The sequence below is a fragment of the Stomoxys calcitrans genome, chromosome 2 (genome assembly GCF_963082655.1).
Source record: "Stomoxys calcitrans chromosome 2, idStoCalc2.1, whole genome shotgun sequence".
Taxonomy (NCBI): domain Eukaryota; kingdom Metazoa; phylum Arthropoda; class Insecta; order Diptera; family Muscidae; genus Stomoxys; species Stomoxys calcitrans.
Window position 1 is genome coordinate 59024248 of NC_081553.1, and position 22067 is coordinate 59046314.

Here is a 22067-nt window from a genome sequence, read left to right on the forward strand (position 1 = left end):
TAACAAAACACCAAATGCAAAATTTCAGTCAAATCGGACTAAAATTGCGCCCTCTATTGGCTCAAGAAGTCAAACCGCAAGATCGGTTTATATGGCAGCTATATCAAAACATGGACCGATATGGCCCATTTACAATCCCAACCGACCTACACCCTTTAGAAGTATTTGTGCAAAATTTCAAGCGGCTAGCTTTATTCCTTCGAAAGTTAGCGTGCTTTCGACAGGCAGACGGACGGATAGAGGGACGGACGGACGGACAGAGGGACGGACGGACGGACAGAGGGACGGACGGACGGACAGAGGGACGGACTGACGGACAGAGGGACGGACGGACGGACAGAGGGACGGACAGAGGGATGGACAGACGGACAGAGGGACCGACCGACGGACGGATGGACAGAGGGACGGACGGACAAACGGACAGACGGAAGGACGGACAGACGGACGGACATGGCTAGATCGACATAAAATGTCATGACGATCAAGAATATATATACTTTATGGGGTCTAAGACAAATATTTCGAGGAGTTACAAACAGACTGACGAATTTAGTATACCCCCTCCTATGGTGGAGGGTATAAAAATCGTTATTAACGTTTTTCCGAGGGCGGGAAACATTTCGTTTCAACTAACATTTCAAAACTAAATTAAAACATCTGTAATTATTGTTAATATAAAAAACTTTTTTCTCTTTCTCATAGGCTTTTTGCTAAAACTCATATGGCAAGAAGAGAATTCTCTTAGACAGAGAACTTTAAAGTTTACTAAGCAACCGGCATTTATCTAGTCTCACCTCTTTAGCAAAAAGCTTAGAAACTGCTCGCAGTAAAAAAGTTCAAAAACTTTGCATTTCCGTCAGTCTTTTGTTGCTTATCGAAGAGTAGGGAATATTAGTTGACGGTAAGAAAAACCAGTGAATTGTTATTTATGGGCATATATCAAATCTCTTTTTTTTATCAAATATTAGGCAAAATGTTTAATACACAAATACGCCATGTCATGGTGAATGGAGTAAATTTGCCAAATCGCTTCGATCTCAAACATTTACCAGTGTTTCTAGTTAAAGCCCAACAACAACTACAGCAGGTAAATTTAAGACAATTATTATGAAAATTGGATGGTGTTTTCTTATTCTCATAGCTTTCAGAGCTCTTGCCGATCTTCTGCCAATAATGCGACTGTCACAGCCAAAGTTGAGTGGGAAGAAGCCAAGCCCTATGAAGAAATTCCCACAATGGGCATATTCAGGATTCTAAAAAATTTCATGCCCGGTGGAAAATATGCCAAATTGGACTCTTCGGAAATTATGTTGGCCTTCAAGGAGGATATGGGCCCCATTGCTCGCCTGAGGGGGGTATTTGGCAGACCTGATTTTGTGATGACCCATAATCCACATGATTTTGAAATAGCTTTGCGCAATGAGGGCATTTGGCCTAACAGACCCGGCATGGAATCAATGGTCTATCATCGCAATCATGTAAGGCCGGAAATATTTCAGGGCATTGAGGGTTTATTGGGAGCGTAAGTGTGAATATTTTTTAACACAAAAACAAGTGAGAAATTATTTAAAAAAAAAACCCCTTTTAATGTTATTCAGGCAAGGTGAGAAATGGGGCACCTTTAGATCTGCTGTCAATCCTGTCCTAATGCAACCCAAGAAAATTCGTTTGTATTTTCAAAAGATGGCACAAATCAATATGGAGTTTATAGAAAGGTAAGAGATTTGAAAAAGAAGAAAAGAAGAATTATAAAATATTTATTTCCCATAGAATTCGTCAAATACGTGATCCCCAAACCCTAGAAGTCCCCCACACCTTCGAAGAGGAAATCAATCGCTGGACCTTGGAATCCGTATCCGTGGTGGCATTGGACAAACAATTGGGTTTGATTACCAAAAATCGTGATAATCCCATGGCCAAGCAACTATTTAAAGCTTTGACCGATTTCTTTACCTATTCCATGGATGTTGAATTTAAGCCATCCATTTGGAAGTACTATCAAACACCCACTTTTAAGAAACTCTTGGCATCATTGGACACTATAACTGATATAACGAAGACATTTATTGACGAGGCCACTGCTCGCATTGAAGAGGAGAGTAAAAATGGAGCTCCAGAAAAACCAGAAAGTGAGAAAAGTGTTTTGGAGAAATTAATCAAAATTGATAAGAAAATCGCCATGGTTATGGCTATGGATATGTTAATGGCTGGTGTTGATACGGTATGTGAATATTTATACCTTGTTTACGAATATATAACCATTACTATGGTATAGAGCAGTGGTGGGCACACTAACACATGTGCACACTTTTTTCAAGGCCACGGGCTGATGTGTTTATGCATGGAAACAATAATGGGCAACGGTATGTGTGTATTTGCCCACCACTGGTGTAGAGTATTATAAATGGGGCTGCGGAGTCGGAGAATTCAGCTGGAAATGAAGTCGGAACCGGATATAACTTGCGAATGTTCACAGTCGCACAGTGGGCCAAATGGCAAAAAAATTGGAAATAAGTCTACAACTTTTTATCTGTTGATTTTAGCCATACAAAATGTTCTAGACATTTGTAGAGGAGGACATAGGCTTTCAGTGCTGTTGTTGGTCCATATCTTTAATACAGGGTGAGCTACAGGGTGTCAAAGTTGACCACTTTTGACTTCTCCAAGCTTCTGGGGGCCATAACTTTTGATCTACTCAACCGATTTACATGATTTAGGACTCTAGAGAAAGAGCTTGACAAGATCTAAAAAACTTATGCATAAAGTACCATGCCATCGTGTACTGTTAAGGAGTTATGAATTGTTTAATTTTAAAATATGAAAATTTGGCCTTGGTTTTTTTCAGTGTTTTTTAAATAACTCCGTCAATTTTAAAGCTATAAACTTCATACTTCACACAAATTATGCCAGCATATGTGTGCATAAAATACAAAAGGAATCACGTGAATATCTTTGGCGGTTTAAAAATGGCATCGTTTTCAATATGAAAAATATTTTTTTTGTCAAAAAATTGCAAAATTTTTCAAAAAAGATACTCCCATTTCCTTTAAGTTTTCGCAAACTTTGGCCGTCAAAGCATTATCATTTCTTTCCATTTTCACAAAGTCGAGGTATTAAGAAAAGTTTTAAGTGCTAATTTGGCTAATTTCGATATCAAACAACACCGTTATCTTAAGACCAAAATGGCCAATTTTTTTACTAAACTTCAAAAGTTTCTCACTGGAAAAAAAGTTCCACGGGGATTTTTTCGCTTTTTTTGAACTTAAATGAAAGCTTAAAATGTTCCCAACATTTTAAGGTATGTCTCGCCATATCCTAGCCATAAATGAGATCGTAGCGATCAAAATACTGAAAAAAGTCAATTTTCAAGTAGTGCTATATTCATTGCTAAAAAACAAGTATTACGTCACATTTTATTGCAAAGATGTTAAATAAACTTTTATTTGGTAACACTTCTTCTACAAAACACAAAAAGAATCATGGAAATATCTCTATTCTATTCCATTTTATGGAACCGGCAATAAAAAAGTCAATTTTTCAAAAAAGTCGAATTTCCCAAATTTTGTTTTTGTTGTCCTAATTGCACATGACACACTATAGCCATATTTACGCAACATACCTTATCGTAAAGGAAATTTTCATACCTTTCCAACGATGTATAAAACATTTCTCAACTCGGATTCTATCTACTCTAAAATTCATTTACACTTCATTAAACTCTATATAAAAATGTCTATTTGTGAAATGGAACCTTATATGGGGCCTACACTAAAACATTGATAGATTTGCCCAGGGTTTACAATACAAATGTGTTAGAATAAAAAAAGGTCTCCTGCCAAAGTTTAAAAAAATTGGAATAAAAATATGTGTTTTAGAGCGAAAACACTTCGCATCGGCGTGCGTTTATATGTATATTAGCTACTCCCAAAATAAAAAAGCATTTTAGTTTTGTATTATTTGATTTTATTCTCTACCAAATAATCTAAGGTATCAAAATTTAAAAGCTCTTTAATTTGAATGGCATCGGGATCGTCCTTATCTATATCGTCACATATTTTTGGTAGCCATTTAGTTCTGATGCTGTATAGTACCGGATCAGACGATAACAATAAATATTGAAGTAAATCATAATTTTGGTTAAATTTGGTGCTCTTTCGGGTATTGAAAAGCCGGAACTGTTTAACATCTCTATTACGGGATTCCTGAGCTTCTTCTGTAAGTTCTCCTAACGGAAGTATGTTGTATTCCACAATTTCCTTGCCATGATGTAAGACTTTATGTACTGTCGGTGTTAAAGCTTTCCACGAATATAAATCAGATAAAATGTTTTTTGTGTCATTACTATAAGCTTCAAATTTGGTTGAATTTATCATCTTTTTGCTATTGATTACAGCCAAAATCACTTTGAATCGTCTTAGCAAGTGTTCATCAAGACCGGTTATTTTAGATGTCGATACGGGGTCCTCAAAAAACCGCCTTGCCGAGTTGCCATCATTTGTGCTTCCGTATCCGTAAAGAGGTTTATCTATTATAAGTCCCTTTTGTTTAAACTCCAACTGGATTCGATTCTTCTCTTCCTGCCTCATTTTGTGAAGATCTTGGTTGTTTCTAGCAGAGACATCGCGGTTTCCAGGGCTAGTCCGATATTTAAGGTCATACGATAAATGCAAACAATACTCCATGAATCGAATTCTACAGTGCAGGGGCGAAATACCGAAATTGAGCGCATTTTCGTTTACTAAATTTTCATCAGACTTGTCCTCGAATTGCCCATTCTTCTTGCCACAAATATTGCATCTCCAATTGGACATAACGCCAGTTAATGCGTTTGCCACCTTTCCATCGATCATAGTGAGTTGTAGTTGAAACGAAACTTTTATATTTCTTCCCAATTGGTTTATAACAATCATGGGTAATGCAGCAATTTCTTCCTTTATTTCGTTCACCAAAGATCGTGTTGTGTTCCGGTCTTCCTTTGTATACTCAAACCGAATTGGGCGACATAAATATTTTGACCCAGGTGTTCTATTTATCCATATATCTTGAAATGCATTTTCTTTCGATGATGAAGATTGGTCCTTGTACAATCTCATTCTCAATGGTACTAATGATGCCATGAAAATTGATGCGAAGTTGGTATCTATTTCTGTTTGTTGCTTATATTCGGAAAATCCAGATGATCCATCACAACCCCATTTGCTGATCAAAACCACTTCGGAATTATTACATGTGTTCAACTGTTCTTCAGTAAAATTAGAAATAATTCTAACAGCTGTATTTTCAACAAGATCAGCAAGTTTCACTCTTGCTTTTAATTCGTCCACGTATATATTTGATGGCACCATTTTCGTCCTGGTGTTGTACAATTTATGTTTTGAGGGTAAACAACCCCATCCTTTTTCACGAAGAGCCTTCCTCATTGTTGAGTATTTGTTTCTTGAGAGGCCTAGGTTCAAAATCAGGGCCAGTGCATCTTCCTCCGTGAATTCTGTAGTCGATTTTGGAGTTGGAATACTTTCTACCATTCTCTTTACCCTTTTCGGAGATGCTAATGGTAAAACATCGACAATTCGTCCAACATTTTTTGGTTGTGTTTTTAACAATGCTGTTTTGAACGTATCTTTTATTAAATTTGGCGGATGTGCCGCCAATAGTTCCTCTTGTTTTTTCTTTTTGGTTTTCTCCGTAACTTCGTCGTATGCTTTGCTAGGCCGGCCGGGAATCAGCGGTTTAATTTCAATAAGTAGATCCGATTTCAGCCACTTCTCATACATTTTGAAAAACTTGATTTTTGCGAATGAACATTCTGGCAACCTTCTCTCAAATGATTTGTAGAATTTTTCAAGTTTGTCTAAAGCGTCTTTATTTAGCCTTATTCCATATATGTGGTCCAAAGTGTAAACAAGTTCCTTAAATGACTCCGTGTATGATTTGGAATCATTTTTGATGTCCCATACAATTTTCGAAAGAGTGGAATACTTCAGTATGACTTCCATAACTTATAAATGTCCTTTACGCCTCTACAAAATATAATGAAGAAAATTTGGATTTTGTTCAAATATTTATGCAATATATTCACAATTAATGACCCATTTCAGGTATCAGACGCAATCGTAAAAAGGGGTCCAAAGTGCCTCTTTTTACTTACTCTTCTATAATTATTTACCTGGACTCGAATTTGGTTAAAAAAAATGACAATGAATTTTTTATGGGTAGGTTTTTTCACATTCATTGATACGGTGGATTTCCTGGGAATTCGACATAGCGAAACAGGTAACATTTGTCTGCATCAAATCTTAACACAAATATATATATATATGCAGGTATATTTCTAGGTTACTTTTTATTCAAAAATCATCAGCTTACATTAAAAATAGATGTAGGTACTATACAAACGCACGCCGATGCGAAGTGTTTTCGCTCTAAAACACATATTTTTATTCCAATTTTTTTAAACTTTGGCAGGAGACCTTTTTTTATTCTAACACATTTGTATTGTAAACCCTGGGCAAATCTATCAATGTTTTAGTGTAGGCCCCATATAAGGTTCCATTTCACAAATAGACATTTTTATATAGAGTTTAATGAAGTGTAAATGAATTTTAGAGTAGATAGAATCCGAGTTGAGAAATGTTTTATACATCGTTGGAAAGGTATGAAAATTTCCTTTACGATAAGGTATGTTGCGTAAATATGGCTATAGTGTGTCATGTGCAATTAGGACAACAAAAACAAAATTTGGGAAATTCGACTTTTTTGAAAAATTGACTTTTTTATTGCCGGTTCCATAAAATGGAATAGAATAGAGATATTTCCATGATTCTTTTTGTGTTTTGTAGAAGAAGTGTTACCAAATAAAAGTTTATTTAACATCTTTGCAATAAAATGTGACGTAATACTTGTTTTTTAGCAATGAATATAGCACTACTTGAAAATTGACTTTTTTCAGTATTTTGATCGCTACGATCTCATTTATGGCTAGGATATGGCGAGACATACCTTAAAATGTTGGGAACATTTTAAGCTTTCATTTAAGTTCAAAAAAAGCGAAAAAATCCCCGTGGAACTTTTTTTCCAGTGAGAAACTTTTGAAGTTTAGTAAAAAAATTGGCCATTTTGGTCTTAAGATAACGGTGTTGTTTGATATCGAAATTAGCCAAATTAGCACTTAAAACTTTTCTTAATACCTCGACTTTGTGAAAATGGAAAGAAATGATAATGCTTTGACGGCCAAAGTTTGCGAAAACTTAAAGGAAATGGGAGTATCTTTTTTGAAAAATTTTGCAATTTTTTGACAAAAAAAATATTTTTCATATTGAAAACGATGCCATTTTTAAACCGCCAAAGATATTCACGTGATTCCTTTTGTATTTTATGCACACATATGCTGGCATAATTTGTGTGAAGTATGAAGTTTATAGCTTTAAAATTGACGGAGTTATTTAAAAAACACTGAAAAAAACCAAGGCCAAATTTTCATATTTTAAAATTAAACAATTCATAACTCCTTAACAGTACACGATGGCATGGTACTTTATGCATAAGTTTTTTAGATCTTGTCAAGCTCTTTCTCTAGAGTCCTAAATCATGTAAATCGGTTGAGTAGATCAAAAGTTATGGCCCCCAGAAGCTTGGAGAAGTCAAAAGTGGTCAACTTTGACACCCTGTAGCTCACCCTGTATTAAAGATATGGACCAACAACAGCACTTTTCTGAAAGCCTATGTCCTCCTCTACAAATGTCTAGAACATTTTGTATGGCTAAAATCAACAGATAAAAAGTTGTAGACTTATTTCCAATTTTTTTGCCATTTGGCCCACTGTGAGTCGCTAAATCCAACAGGTTCTCAAAGAAATGAGAACCTATAGTGGAACTCCTAACGGCGGGACACACACACAGAAAGTGTTCTATAGTCTCTTCTTCTTCGATGTCCTCACAGCTTCTGCAAAAGTTGATGCTGGTAACCTTCAGTCTGTTAGCATGTTTTTCGACAGTGACCTGTCATAACGGACACAATGACTGAGACATCTGTTCTAGCCAATGACAGCAAAGCAGTAAACCTCTTCAAGTCTAGATTAGGCCACATAGCCCCCTCTTTGTGACCATCTATCATTCCTTGTCCTTCGGGCCTGGTCCTGAAAACTTAGTCCTAAAAACTGACCAGTTCTAGATCTTTAGAGTACACAACAAAGCCCACCTGGTCATTTAGTTTGGAACCATCCGTATAGAAGTTTTTGTAACTTCGGTTACGAGGGATATCGTAGTTCCATTCAGTTCTATCAGGAATAGTGATACAGTACTTTTTATCAAATAGCGGCTCAGATACTTTTTTATCAAAAAGCGGGTCAGGTAGGATGTAATCCACACTGCCTGGAACATCGGATGTTGTATCAAGGATAACGCGGTGTCCGTAGCCATCACATGACCAGTGAGAAAGCTCCCTTAACCTCACGGCAGTGGTCGCTGCAATTTTTCTAGCCACAATGTCCAGAGTCATAAGATGTAGCATTTAATTCAGTGCATCAGATGGTGTCGTCCTAAGTGCGGCTGTGAAACAAGCCATCCTTTGGATCCGGTTAAGTATTGAATAGGTGGACTTTTGAAGCGCCGTCCACCAGACCACAACACCATTTAGCATTATAGGTCTGACAACTGCAGTATATACCCAATGCATGACACGCGGTCGAAACCCCCCAACTTTTACCAAAGGCTCTCTTGCAGGTAAATAGAGCAAGAGTTGCCTTTCTTGCAGGTGTATGGGACATGCCTTTCTTGCCCTGTTTCAAAATGTTAGATTTGAAGTTCGATTTCCTGGCCAGCCAAACATGCAGATATTTTGCGCTTTCTGTAAATGGAATATTCTCTTCAACCAAGGAGACAGGTTCCACTGTAGGCAACTTGTATCTCCTGCAGAAGAGAACTACTTCTGTCAGGCACGGATTGATACCTAGACCACTTTCGGTAGCTCACTTTTGGTGTTGCACGTAGAGCTTCCTTAAGTATATATCTTAGAGTGCTGGGAAATCTTCCCCTAACCGCAATAGGCAAGTCATCAGCATACGCGACCACTTTTACACCTCTTTCTTCCAGAGACAATAACATATTGTTAACGGCTATATTCCAAAGTAGACGAGACAGTATACCTCCATGAGGCGTTTATCTGCTGACCCATCATTTTAGATCCACAGATCCCAAGCCTGCCGTAATGCATCTTTTAGTAAGAAAATTATTAATAAACTTTCTTAAGGTAGAATTGATGCCTAGAAACTCCTTCCTGATTGACGTCGGTTTTACATTATTGAAACCACCTTCAATGTCAAGAAATGCTACCATTTTTTGATATTGACAGCGAGAGAACCCTCTATGTAGCCGACCAGGTCGTGAAGGACTGTTTCAATGAATTTGCCTTTACTTTATGCATGCTGCTGCCGCGACAGGCTATCTCCTGGAATCTTTGGCCTAAGATATGTTTCTATCAACCTCTCAAGAGGCTTCAGCATAAAGGATGACAGACTAACAGAACGAAAATCTCTCGCCTTCGTATGGTAGGGTTTTCCTGCTTTCGGAATGAAAATGTCCCTCCATTCCACAGGTATATATGACATTCTGATACAAGCAGAGTAAATCTCCCTAAGCCAGGATACCAGTCTATCAGACACAGCTTGTTATTCAGCCGGTGATACATCATCAAGAAGTTGAAACTTCTTATCGCCCAAAGGATTTCCGGTTCAGATATAATTTCCCTAATAACCTCCGACGAATGCATACCCGTGACAACCATTTCTGGCACCACGTTGTCCGTTGAAGAATTTCCCGGGAAATGTGTATCAACGAGTAGTTCTAGTGTTTTCTCATTAGACATTGTCCATACAATCTTTGACTTCTGAATATACCCCACCGTAATAGGTCTCGAGGACAGAATCTTTCTTAGCCTGGAGGCCTCAGATGTATCCTCCACGGAGCTGTAGAATTCTATCCAGTATTTTTTTTTTGAACCTTTCTCAGTTCGCCCTTATATTTCCTTAGCTCAGCCTTGTAGATCTCCCAATCGTGTGATGCTCTTGTGGCTTTTGCTCTGTTGAAGAATTTTCTGCAGTCCTTCTTTAAACCAACTAGCTCTGGGGGTCCACCATGGCGGCCGCTGTTTGCCCCTTGGCTTGGGGCTGACACAAGCGAGTCATTCAGGTGCTTCGTGATCCACTTGACCACTATGCCTATATCCTCCGTATTTTCCAATCCTTTTTCTGGTCTAGAAGAGATAGACTTGCAGAATTTGTGTCGAAATTTATACCAATCCGCCTTTCTACTGAATAGCTAAGGGACCTCTTCTGAAGTATTTTCCCCAAGACTAATATAACGATGATCAGAGAAGCTATGGTCATCCAACACTTCCCAGTCGCATATTCTTCTACTTATATCCTCCGATACAAAGGTCTTGTACCTCCTGCCTTTTCCTGGTAATAAAGGTCGGTTTAACCCCCTTCATTACAGATTGCCAGATTGCAACTTATAATATATTCAATAAGCAGCTCTCCCCTTTTGTTGACATTCGAACTTCCCCATATCTGGTGATGTGCATCAACTTCCCGTCCTACAATGAGGCTCTTCTTCACTAAAGAAGCGGCTTCAACTTTCCCTTTGTTTCTGCAAGTTACAAGTTAAGTTCTTTATCGGGCAAAATCGGACCATATTTAGATATAGCTGCCACATAGATCGACTTACCGATTTAGAGGCAAGAGCGCATAAAAAAATTGTGGGAGCCATAGAGGAAATTGCTGTGAAAAGTTTATATAAAAATCAATTTGCTTTGTTTGTTTGCTCCGTGTAGACTCAAAAACGGCTAAACTGATTACCTTGAAATTTTCACAGATTGTGTAGATTGGGCTAGAAGGAAACATAGGCTATATAATTTTTCGATATCGGAAAGGGGCGAACCCTCCCCCCAACCCCAAAAATGGTATTTGGCATAAGGGGGAGAGTCCGCCCCAAAATCAAAAGTAGATCAATCGGGACAGTATGGTTATCAAAAGAAAGGTATTGGAGAGTAGAATACAAAGATGGTATTAAAATTTGAGTCTGAGTACCCATCGGGCCGCCCCAACCCCAAAACTCCACCAAAAAGACAAATTGGACGTTAATGTTAATATGGGGCTCAAATAAAAAGTATTCGGGAGAAGATTACGAATCTGGCATATAAAATCAGATCGAAGAATTGGGGGTCACCCCACCCCCATATATGGGACTCGGTTTATTTGTGTGTTTGATCCGTAGAACCAAAAACGGTCGAACCGATTTTCTTAAATTTTTTACAGATTGTATAAGTTTGCATGGATGGAAACATAGGCTATATAATTTACCGGATGCGGGCGGACCCTCCCCCTAACCTCAAAAACACCGCTCAAAACCAAAAGTGACCGATAGACACAATATGGGTATCAAATGGATACGAAGTGCCCAGCGGGTAAAAATCAGGAAATCGATTTATATAGAAGCCATATCAATGCACAGACCAAATAAAACTAAGGTCATTAAAGTCAGTTGGAAGTCATGAGTGAAATCATTGTACAAAATGTTAGTCTAATCGGATGAAAATTGCTCCCTCTATAGGTGCAATGTACATTAAAGGATACATTCATTGTCGGATTACTCATTTTTGTTTAGTTTTGAAAAAGATTTATCTTTTGCGATAGTATCCGTCGGAAAAATAGCAATTGATATTAAGCCAAAAAATTAAACATCGATAGTGCCATCTATATTTTGCCAGCTCCAGTCTAGGTGGCGCTTTTCCTCCTAAAAATACGTCAAATAGGTTAGTTGACCTATTATGACAACAAAGGACTCAAATGAAAGTTAAAGCGACCCCTAAACTGAATTTCATTTCTGACTATGGCAGTATGGAGCTCAAATCAGCGATATTTGGAATTTACTGCCTATGGACAAAAAAAGAATCTGCGCAAAGTTTCAGCTCAATAATCTCTATTTTCAAAGACTGTAGGGTGATTTTAATAGACAGATAGGCAGTCAGACAGGCAGACAGACAGACGGACGGACGGACATGGCTAGATCGTCTTGGATTTTTACTACGATCAAGAATATATATATTTTATAGGGTCGGACATGGATATTTCCATGTGTTACAAACGGAATGACAAAATGAATATATCCCCATCCTACGGAAGTGGGTATAAAAATGGGCCGATCTTGACCATACGATTGGTGCGAATGTAGAGTAGACATCTATATAGCAACTATATCTATATACTAATACGATCTAGCCCATATTTGGTATGACCATTGAGGGGCAAAGTGCAACCCACTGTTCATTATATCAGTGAAATTGGGTAGTAAATGCGGTATTTATTGGCTGCAGACGCTAATTGGCGGATCTGTGTACATGTAAATATGTGTGTATATATAAATATGTTCCGATCTACACAATATAAGCTTTGGACACCGGAGGGCATAGTCCTATTCACTGTTCCAAATTTCAGCGAAAATGAGCAATAAATACAGGTTTAATAGACTTAATACCCTAAATCGGTAGAGGGAAGTCAAAATTTCTGTCAAATCGGATAAGCATTACGCCCTCGATTTGACACATTTACAATTTGCAAAGAAGTGCAAATTGCAAATTTGTCCATGAACATTCCTTAAAGGAACATAACCACCGGACATGATTACCTCTGTGCTACGCTGACCTTCCATCGATAATTTCAAGGGAATTGCTCTTTTCGTTAAAACGTCATCATCATTTCCACAGACGGACGGACGGACGGACACAGACGGACAGACGGATATGACGATCAAGAATATAAATGCCATATAGGGTCGCCTTGTCGAGACGAAAGAAGACTGATCTCGACGGGAAATAAGTGATCTCAACAATGGGAACTTGGACGCAAGCGATGAAATGGACGAAGGTGTAAGACCGATTATAGAGCCACCTCGAAATAATGCGAAAGCGGTGCCGAGGTGGATTTCACTCTCAGCGGCTATAAGGTGGGTTTTTAGCAGATTGAAAGACCGACATAACACATAGGTGACAACCTATGCGAAATTTTGCCCATGAACATTCCACTAAGTAACAGGGGCAAACTTCTCACACATCAATGAGTGCAGTCCGATTCAAGTTTTAGCTAAGGGGCCTCCTTTTTATAGCCGAGTCCGAACGGCGTGTTGCAGTGTCGCGACACCTCTTTGTTGCCAGCATGACAAAATTTTCTGATGATCTCGCCAGGATTCGAACCGAGGCGTCCAGCGTCATAGAAGGACATGCTAACCTCTGCACTACAGTGGCCTTCCCATATTAACAAAAAAAAACACAATTTGTTTGCAGATCTATATTTCGACGTGTTTAAAACTGAATGATAAGATTAGCATAACCCCACACTAAGGAGAGGAGTACAAAAATAGTTTAAAAACTTTTTAAATGTGATCCATGGCGGAGGGTACATAAGATTGTGCCCGGCCAAACTTAACACGCTTTTACTTCCTAGATATCCGAAGGGGAATGGACCCTCCCCCTTTGCTTACATTCAAAAGCGACAGATGAAGGAGATGGATGCACCGATCTAAGTGAAATTTTCTTTGCAATCTTATGGCAAACCAAAAAGACGTGGTTTTGCTAAAAAATTTACGGACCGAGCTACGTTTGCAAATCACGGGGGAACGTCCCACCCAAACGGGCATGTTTATCGATTCGGACAATATGGGTATCAAAAGATGGGTATTAAAGAGTAGAATAAGAATCTGATATAAAAATTTGGTATTAAGTCTCTGGGGCAATCTCACTTCAAAAAAACTACAAAAACAATGTCGATTAAGACTCAAATGAAATTTTAAAATTTTAATTTAAGACATACAGCGGTCAAAAAAAGTATTCATCATTAGCAAAATTGATAATAAATTCACTTATTTTGGGTAATTGAAGAAAATTTAAAGTAAACAAATAATGCAGTTTTATGCAATAGTTTATTTTTCGTAATATGTTTTAAAATAAATTCAAAAAATAAATTTAATTAGCGCAAAAAATGCAATTTTATATAATAACACCAAAAACAGAACAAAAAAAGTATTCATCATTGATGTGCTATCATCAAAGTCAAATTCAAATATTATTTGGGAATCCCCCTTTTCTGTTTTATTTAGTAAAGGGGGCTTTGCCCTTGACAGCAAATATTTAATTTCATTGAAAATATAGTTTTTGTCAAAATGGGTCGTAAGCAAAACGAGGTTTCTGATGAGGTAAAAGTTTTGATAATAAAACACCACAGGAATGGTTTAACTCAAAAAACTATCAGTGAAATATTAAATAGACCACGATCTACTATACAATCCATCATCAGAAAGTGGACAGAAACGAAAACTGTTGACAATAAACCAAGATCTGGTCGACCAAAAGCACTTTCAGTTGGAGATGTGCGTTGGCTAGTGCGGCAAGTTCAGAAAACTCCGAAGACAAATGCGACCATTCTTCGTAAAAACACTATGGAATATTTAGGGAAGGAAGTTACTACACAAACAATTCGAAATACACTCAAAAGGCATAGTTACAGAGGAAGAACTGCACGTAAGAAGCCCTTTATAAATAAAATAAACCGAGTGAAAAGGCTAAACTTCGCAAAAATGTATGTAAAACAGCCCGAATCATTTTGGAAAACAGTCATTTTTGCAGACGAGAGCAAGTTTAATCTTTTTGGGTGCGATGGAAAGGTCATAGTGTACAGAAAACCAAATACAGAGCTTGAAGAACGAAACACAGTTGCTACTGTAAAACATGGTGGAGGTGGTTTAATGGTTTGGGGGTGTATGGCGGCTTCAGGAGCGGGAAATCTTGAAATTATTAATGGAGTAATGGATCATAAGTATTACATTGACATTTTAAAGAGGAATTTAAAAGATAGTGCTGTAAAACTTGGGCTTGGTAATAACTTTCAATATTATCAAGATAATGACCCCAAACATTCTGCTTTAAATACCAAGATGTGGATGCTGTATAACTGCCCCAAAGTCATTAAAACTCCTCCTCAAAGTCCCGACTTGAACCCAATTGAACATCTTTGGGAACATCTCGAACGCAAATTGAGAACGCGCAATTTTTCGAGCAAGAGTCAAATGCAACAGGTGATAATGGAGGAATGGACTAATATAGACCAAAATATAACCGCTAAATTAGTCCAATCGATGTCAAACCGTTTAAAAGAAGTTATAAGACGCGGTGGTCGAAAAACAAAGTATTAATTTTTTTAAATTATGTTATTTATTTTTTTGTTTTTTTGCAATGACGAATACTTTTTTTGTTTAATTTTTTGTGTTCAGCTGTAAAATGGCCCTTTTTGTTCCAATAAATACCATTTTTTTCTTTAAAAACAATGAAATTGTGTACATATATATCACACAAGCACTACTGCATCATTAGTTTAATATGTTTTTATTCCAATTGTCTTTTGTAGACTTATTAAAAAAAAAACATTGAATGATGAATACTTTTTTTGACCGCTGTATTTAGTTTCTTAATTTTTAGTATATTGTTTATTCCACAACTTCTCTTTTCAGACTTCTTCAACATTCACCGGTCTCCTCTTGTGTTTGGCTAAAAATCCCGAAAAACAAGCCAAGCTACGTGAAGAAATCATGCAGCTGCTGCCACAAAAAGATTCAGTATTTAGCGAAGCTAGCTTCCAAAATATGCCCTATCTTCGAGCCTGCATCAAAGAATCCCTACGCATATATCCCTTGGTAGTGGGCAATGCACGTGCCCAAGCTAGCGATGTGGTATTGAGCGGTTATCGAGTGCCCAAGGGAACCCTTGTCTCTATGCCCTCAGTTTCATTGCTGCGAGATAACACACATTATCCACGAGCTAATGAATATCTACCTGAACGTTGGCTCAGAGCCACAAAAGAAGCTGCTCAAGGTCCAAGTGGTTGTCCCAATGAGCTGAAAGCAAGCAGTCATTTTACTTATTTACCCTTTGGATTTGGTGCACGTAGCTGTATTGGTCGTCGTATTGCTGAAATGGAATTGGAATTGGGTATAGCTCGTATTGTGCGTAATTTCTATGTGGAATTCAATTATCCCACGGAGAATGCCTTCAAAAGTGTTTTGATCAATGTACCAAATATTCCGTTGAAGTTCAAATTTAGCGATGTGGAGAATTGAAATTTATAAATTTATATGTATATATATGAATATATATTTACATATGTAATAGCGAAGAAGTATTTTAAAGAAATAAAACTATAATAATGTTTTTGAAAATGTATATATATATATAATATAATATATATATATAATAATGTTTTTGAAAATGTCAGTTTATATAAAAAAATATGAATTTTAACTAATTTTTTTTTGGTATTTAGCAAATATACCTGTATCTTGTATACCCAATTTTGATCACTTTTGACTCACTGTGCCCACTGTTGATCGAAGATTTGTTTACATTCTCATCAATGAATTTACACATTTTTGTTATTCTTTACACATTTTTGTTTTTCTTCTATCATTCGTAACACGAAATAAATGATAAACAATTGAAAAAGCTTTTAAAAATGTTTCCCTTCCGCAAAAATACTAAAATGGCATAAAAAAGCACTCTCTTGTTTTTATTGTTTAATCACAAATGATGCAAAAAGCTACAAAAATTAGATAGCAGAAGATATTAAAAAAAATATTTTTCGTTTGTTCAACTTGAGTAAGTGCGAGGCTAACCCAAAAAGTTTTTAATAAAAAATTAATCAAAACGTCCAATGTATTTATACACTCCTCTATAGAAAGGGTGATGTACTACCCGTCATTCTGTTATTAGCTCCTGAAAAGTATATGTTCTTGATCGCACAAAATTTTGGCATTTTAAGTCGACATACCTCTGTCCGTCTGTTCGTGCATCCCTATGTCCCTCTGTCGGTTTATCAATTTGCCCGTCCAGCTGTCCATCAGTCTGTCCGTCCATCTGCGTGCCCGCTCATCCGTCTGTCCATCCATCCGCCTCTGTCCGACCATCGCTCTGTCCGTCCGTCCCCTACGTTTGTTCATCCCTCTGTCTGTCCATCTATTTAAATCCCTTTACGTTTCGACGATTCTTTTTACTTTTAAAGTCACGTAATTATTAAGATCATCAGGTCGATTTCGGAAACAGGGTTATTTTTTGCTAAATTCGGTAGTACAGTCAGGTATTCACTGTCTCGAAACTGCGAAATCAAAATTAACAAGTAAAAGCGTGCCGGACCGAATCTTATATACCCTCCGCCATGGATCGCATTTTTCGAGTTCTTTTCCCGGTATCTCCTTTTAGACAAGCAAAGGATAAGAGAAAAGAATTGCTATGCTATTGCAGCTATATCAAGTTATGGTCCGAATTGGATTAAATGTTGAAGACCATAGTAGTCATTGTGTAAAATTTCAGCCAATTCGAATAAGAATTGCGCCCTTTTGGGACTCAGGAAGTAAAATCGGGAGATCGGTTTATAAGGGGCAGTATCAGGCTATAGACCGATTTAGACCATATTTGACACGTATGTTGAAGGTCATGGGAGAAGCCGTGGTATAAAATTTCAGGCAAATCGGATAATAATTGCGCCCTCTAGAGGCTCAAGAATTTAAGATCCCAGATTGGCTGCTATATCAGGTTATTGATCGATTTGAACCATATTTGACACAGTTGTTGAAAGTCATCACAAAACACGTCATGCAAAATTTCAGCCAAATCGGACAAAAATTGCGGCTTGTAAGGACTCAACCTAACCTAATCTTAGGGCTCAAGAAGTGAAATCGGGAGATCGGTTTATATGGGAGCTATATCAGGTTATAGACCGATTTGGACCGTAGTGAGCACAAGTGTTAAAAGTCATAACGGAACACTGTGGGAAAAATTTTAGCCAAATAGTACAAAAATTCCGGCTTGTAAGCGCTCAAGAAGTGAAATCGGGAGATCGGTTTATATGGGAGCTATATCAGGTTATAGACCGATTTTGACCGTACTGAGCACAAGTGTTGGAAGTCATAACAGAACTTTACATGCAAAGTTTCAGCAAACTCGTACACAAATTCCGGCTTGCAAGATCTCAAGAAGTCAAATCGGGAGATCGGTTTATATGACAGCTATATCAGGTTATCGAACGATTTCAACCATACTCAGCACAATTGTTGAAAGTCATAACAAAACACATCATGCCAGATTTCATCCAAATAGGATAAGAATTGCGCCCTAGTGGCTCAAGAAGTCAAGATCCAGGATCGGTTTTTATGGCAGCTGTATCAAAACATGGATCGATATGGCCTATTTATAATCCTAACCAACAAACACTAATAAGAAGTATTTGAGCAAAATTCAAGCGGCCAGCTTTACTCCTTCGAAAGTTAGCATGCTTTCGACAGACAGACGGACGGATATGGCTAGATCGACTTAAAATGTCATGACGATCATGAATGTGCATACTTTATGGGGTCTTAGATGAATATTTCGAGGAGTTACAAGCAGAATGACAAAATTAGTATACCAAAATTAGTGGAGGGTACAAAAAGTCGAGTTTTGGATATGACGATATTTTGTCAACACAAATTTTATGATTTCTTACGAAAAAGTCCTGGGCAGCACAAGTTCAACTGTCCTTCCATTCATGTGCTCGCCCATTCATCTGTCCGTCCATTTATCTGTCCGTCCATTCATCTGTCGGTCCATCCATCTGTCCTATCCGTCCATCCTTCCATTGATCCGTTAATCCATGTGTCCATCCCTCTATCTGCCTATGCTCCTCTGCTTCCATCCCTCTGTCCCTCTATCCCTTTAACTCTCCGTCTATCCCTCTTTCCCTCCATATCTATGTCCATTCATTCCTCTGTCCGCCCATCCGTCTGTCCGTCTATCCATCCATTTACTTTTTCGTCCATGCGCCTCTCTATTCATCCAAAGATCTGTCCGTCTTTTTCTGCATCCAGCCTTCAGTCCTTCTATCCCTCTATATGTTCGTCTATATATTTTCCGTACATCCCAATGTCCGTTCGTTCCTCTGTCCATCCATTCCTATGTCTGTTCATTCATCGGTCCGTCCATCTATCTGTTCATCCGTCTTTCAGTTCACCCCTCTCCGTCCAACTCTATGAACCTTCATTTCTCAGTCCGTTTATTCCGATACCCTTTTATTTCTCCAACCGTCCATCTCCTTGCCAGCTGTTCTAGTGTCCATCATTTCTCTGCCCGTCTATGAATTTTTCTGTCCATCCATCCATTTTCTCGTTCAACGCTATATGCGCCCATAACTCTGTTCTTTCATTACTCTGTCTATGCATCCATCCCCCTTTCTGCACATCCGTTCGTTTGTCCGTAAATCCCTCCGTCTATTCATATTCTGTCCATCCATCCCTTTGCCCTTTCATTCTAATGTCCGCCCATCCCAACGCCTGTCCATCCCACAGTCCGTCCACCCAATGTCCCTCGATCCCAATGTCGGTCCATCTCAATGCCCGCTCATTTCTACGTTCGTCCATCTGTTTGCCCATCCATCCATTCGTCTGTTCAAACCTATACCCATCTATACCTCTTTCTATTCATTCCTCCATCCATTGTCCATCCATGCGTTTGTCCATAGATCCATATGTCTGTTCATACCTCTTTTTGTTCCGTCCATCTCTCTGCCCATCCATTTCTAGGGCCTTTCAGTCCTCTCTACGTCAATTCGTCTATTCATCCATCTCTCTGTCTGTTTATCCCTCTTTCCGTCTATTCATTCCTGTGTACTTCCATCTGTCTGTTCGTCCAGCCATCTGTCCGTCCATCCATCCCAATGTCCGTTCATTTCTCTGTTCTTCTGTTCATTCCTTTGTAAGTCCATCCATTTCTCTGCTCGTCCATCCGTTTGTCGGTCCATCCCTCTGTATGTTCGTTCCTCTGTCCGTCCATCCCTTTGGCTATCTATACTTCAATCGTTCTGTTCATCCATCCCAATGTTCATTCGTTTATCCATCCCTCTGCCCATCCATCCATCCATCCGTTCGTACGTTTAACCCTATAGCCAACCATACCTCTATCCGTTCATTTCTCTTTTCGTCTATGCGTTTGTCCGTCCATCCTTCCGTGTGTTCATTCCTCTGTCTTTTCCAATCATTCCTTTGTCCATCCATTTCTATTGTCCATCCATTCAGTCCTCTGTCCGTCAATTCGTCTGTTCGCCAAACTGTCCGTCCGTTTATTCCTCTGTCTGTCTTTTCATTCCCTGTACGTCCATCTATCTGTTCGTCCAGCCATCTGTTAGTCTGACCGTCCATGCAGCCTAATGTCCATCCCTCTGCCCATCCATTTATAGGACCATTCAGTCCTCTCTCCGTCAATTCGTCTTTTCATCCATCTCTCTGTCTGTTTATCCCTCTTTCCGTCTATTCATTCCTCTGAACTTCCATCTGTCTGTTCGTCCATCCAAATGTCCGTCCATTCGTCTATCCATCCGTCTGTCCATCCTTCCATCCGTTCGTACGTTCAACCCTATACCCATCCATACCTATTTCCGTTCATTCCTTTGTCCGTCCATGCGTTTGTCCGTCCATCTTTCCGTGTTTTCACTCCTCTGGCTGTTCCAATCATCCCTTTGTCCATCCATTTCTTTTGTCCATCCATCCTTTTGTCCATCCATCCCTTTGACCATCCATTCAGTCCTCTGTCCGTCAATTCGTCTGTTCGCCAAACTGTCCGTCCGTTTATTCCTCTGTCTGTCTTTTCATTCCCTGTACGTCCATCTGTCTGTTCGTCCAGCCATCTGTCTGTCTGACCGTCCATCCACCCTAATGTCCGTTTATTCCTCTATTCGCCTATCCATTCCTCTGTCTGTTCATCCATCCATCCGTTTGTACGTTCAATGCTTTATCCGTTCAAAGCACTGTCCTTCCATTCACTTCTCTGTAAGTCCATCGATTCCTCTGCTCGTCCATACGTTTGTCAGTTCATCCCTCTGTCTGTTTTTTCCTACATCCGTCCATCCCTTTGCTATCTATACTTATACCCATTCATTCCTCTGTCTGCCAATCTGTCTGTTTGTCCATCTCAATGTCCGTCCACCCGTCTGTCAATCCATACATCCTTTCATCCGTTCAACCCTATACCCAATCATACCTCTTTTCGTTCATTCCTCTGTACGTCCATGCGTTTGTCCGTCCATCCTTCTGTCTTTTCATTCCTCTGTCTGTTCCGACCATTCATTTTTCCATCTATCCTTTTGTCCATCCATCCTTTTGTCCATCCATCCCTATGTCCATTCAATCCGTCTGTTCGTTCATCTGTCTGTCCGTCCACCTGCCTGTCCGTCCATCTGTCTGTCCGTCCATCTGTCTGTCCGTCAATCTGTCTGCCCGTTTATCCCTCTGTCCTTCCATTCATTCCTCTGTACGTCCATCTGTCTCTTTGTCCAGCCACCAGCCCGTCTATCCGTCCGTCTGCCCGTCCCTCCCTCTGTCTGTCCATCCCTATGTGCGTTCATTCTTCTATTCGTCTATCCATTCCTCTGTCCTTTCATTCGTCTGTTCATCCATATTGTCCTTTTATTCATTCCTCTGACTATCCATACATCTGTCCGTCTATCCCAATGTTCTTTCATTTCTCCGTCCGTCTATCTATTCTTCTGTCCGTCCATTCGTTTGCTCTTTCAACACTTTACCCGTCCCTACCTCTGTCGTCAATCTGTTTGTCCATCCGTCCGTTTGTTGGTCCATCCATCAGTTTGTACATTCCACTGTTCGTCCATCCATCCCTATGTCCGTTCATTCCACTGCCCTACGATCCGCGTGTCCGTCCATCCCAAAGTTCGTTCATTTGTCTGTTCATTCATCCATCCGTTTGTCCATTCAACCCTATATCCATCCATACCTCTGTCCGTCCATTGCAATGTTCGTTCATTCCTCTGTCCGTCCATCCATCCGTTTGTATGTTCAAACCTCTATCTGGCCACTTTTTGTACGTCCATCCATTTCTCTGTGCGTCCATTTATTCTTCTGTCCGTTCTTCCATCCCTCTGTCCGTTCATCTCTCTATCCGTCCATCCTTCTGTCTGCTCAATCCTCCGTTTGACCATTCTACTGTCA

At 39.0% G+C, this 22067-nt stretch overlaps 1 protein-coding gene across 1 annotated transcript; it reads left to right on the plus strand.

Moving 5' to 3' along the window:
* The first annotated feature begins 818 nt into the window (after positions 1-818).
* Positions 819-16268, plus strand: LOC106087119 (cytochrome P450 CYP12A2). The gene is made up of 6 exons (XM_013252041.2): positions 819-901; positions 969-1087; positions 1149-1522; positions 1599-1715; positions 1771-2221; positions 15555-16268. Exons 2-6 carry the CDS (start codon positions 974-976, stop codon positions 16158-16160), a joined length of 1662 nt encoding a protein of 553 aa, XP_013107495.1. The 5' UTR covers positions 819-901; positions 969-973; the 3' UTR covers positions 16161-16268.
* Positions 16269-22067: the final 5799 nt, after the last annotated feature.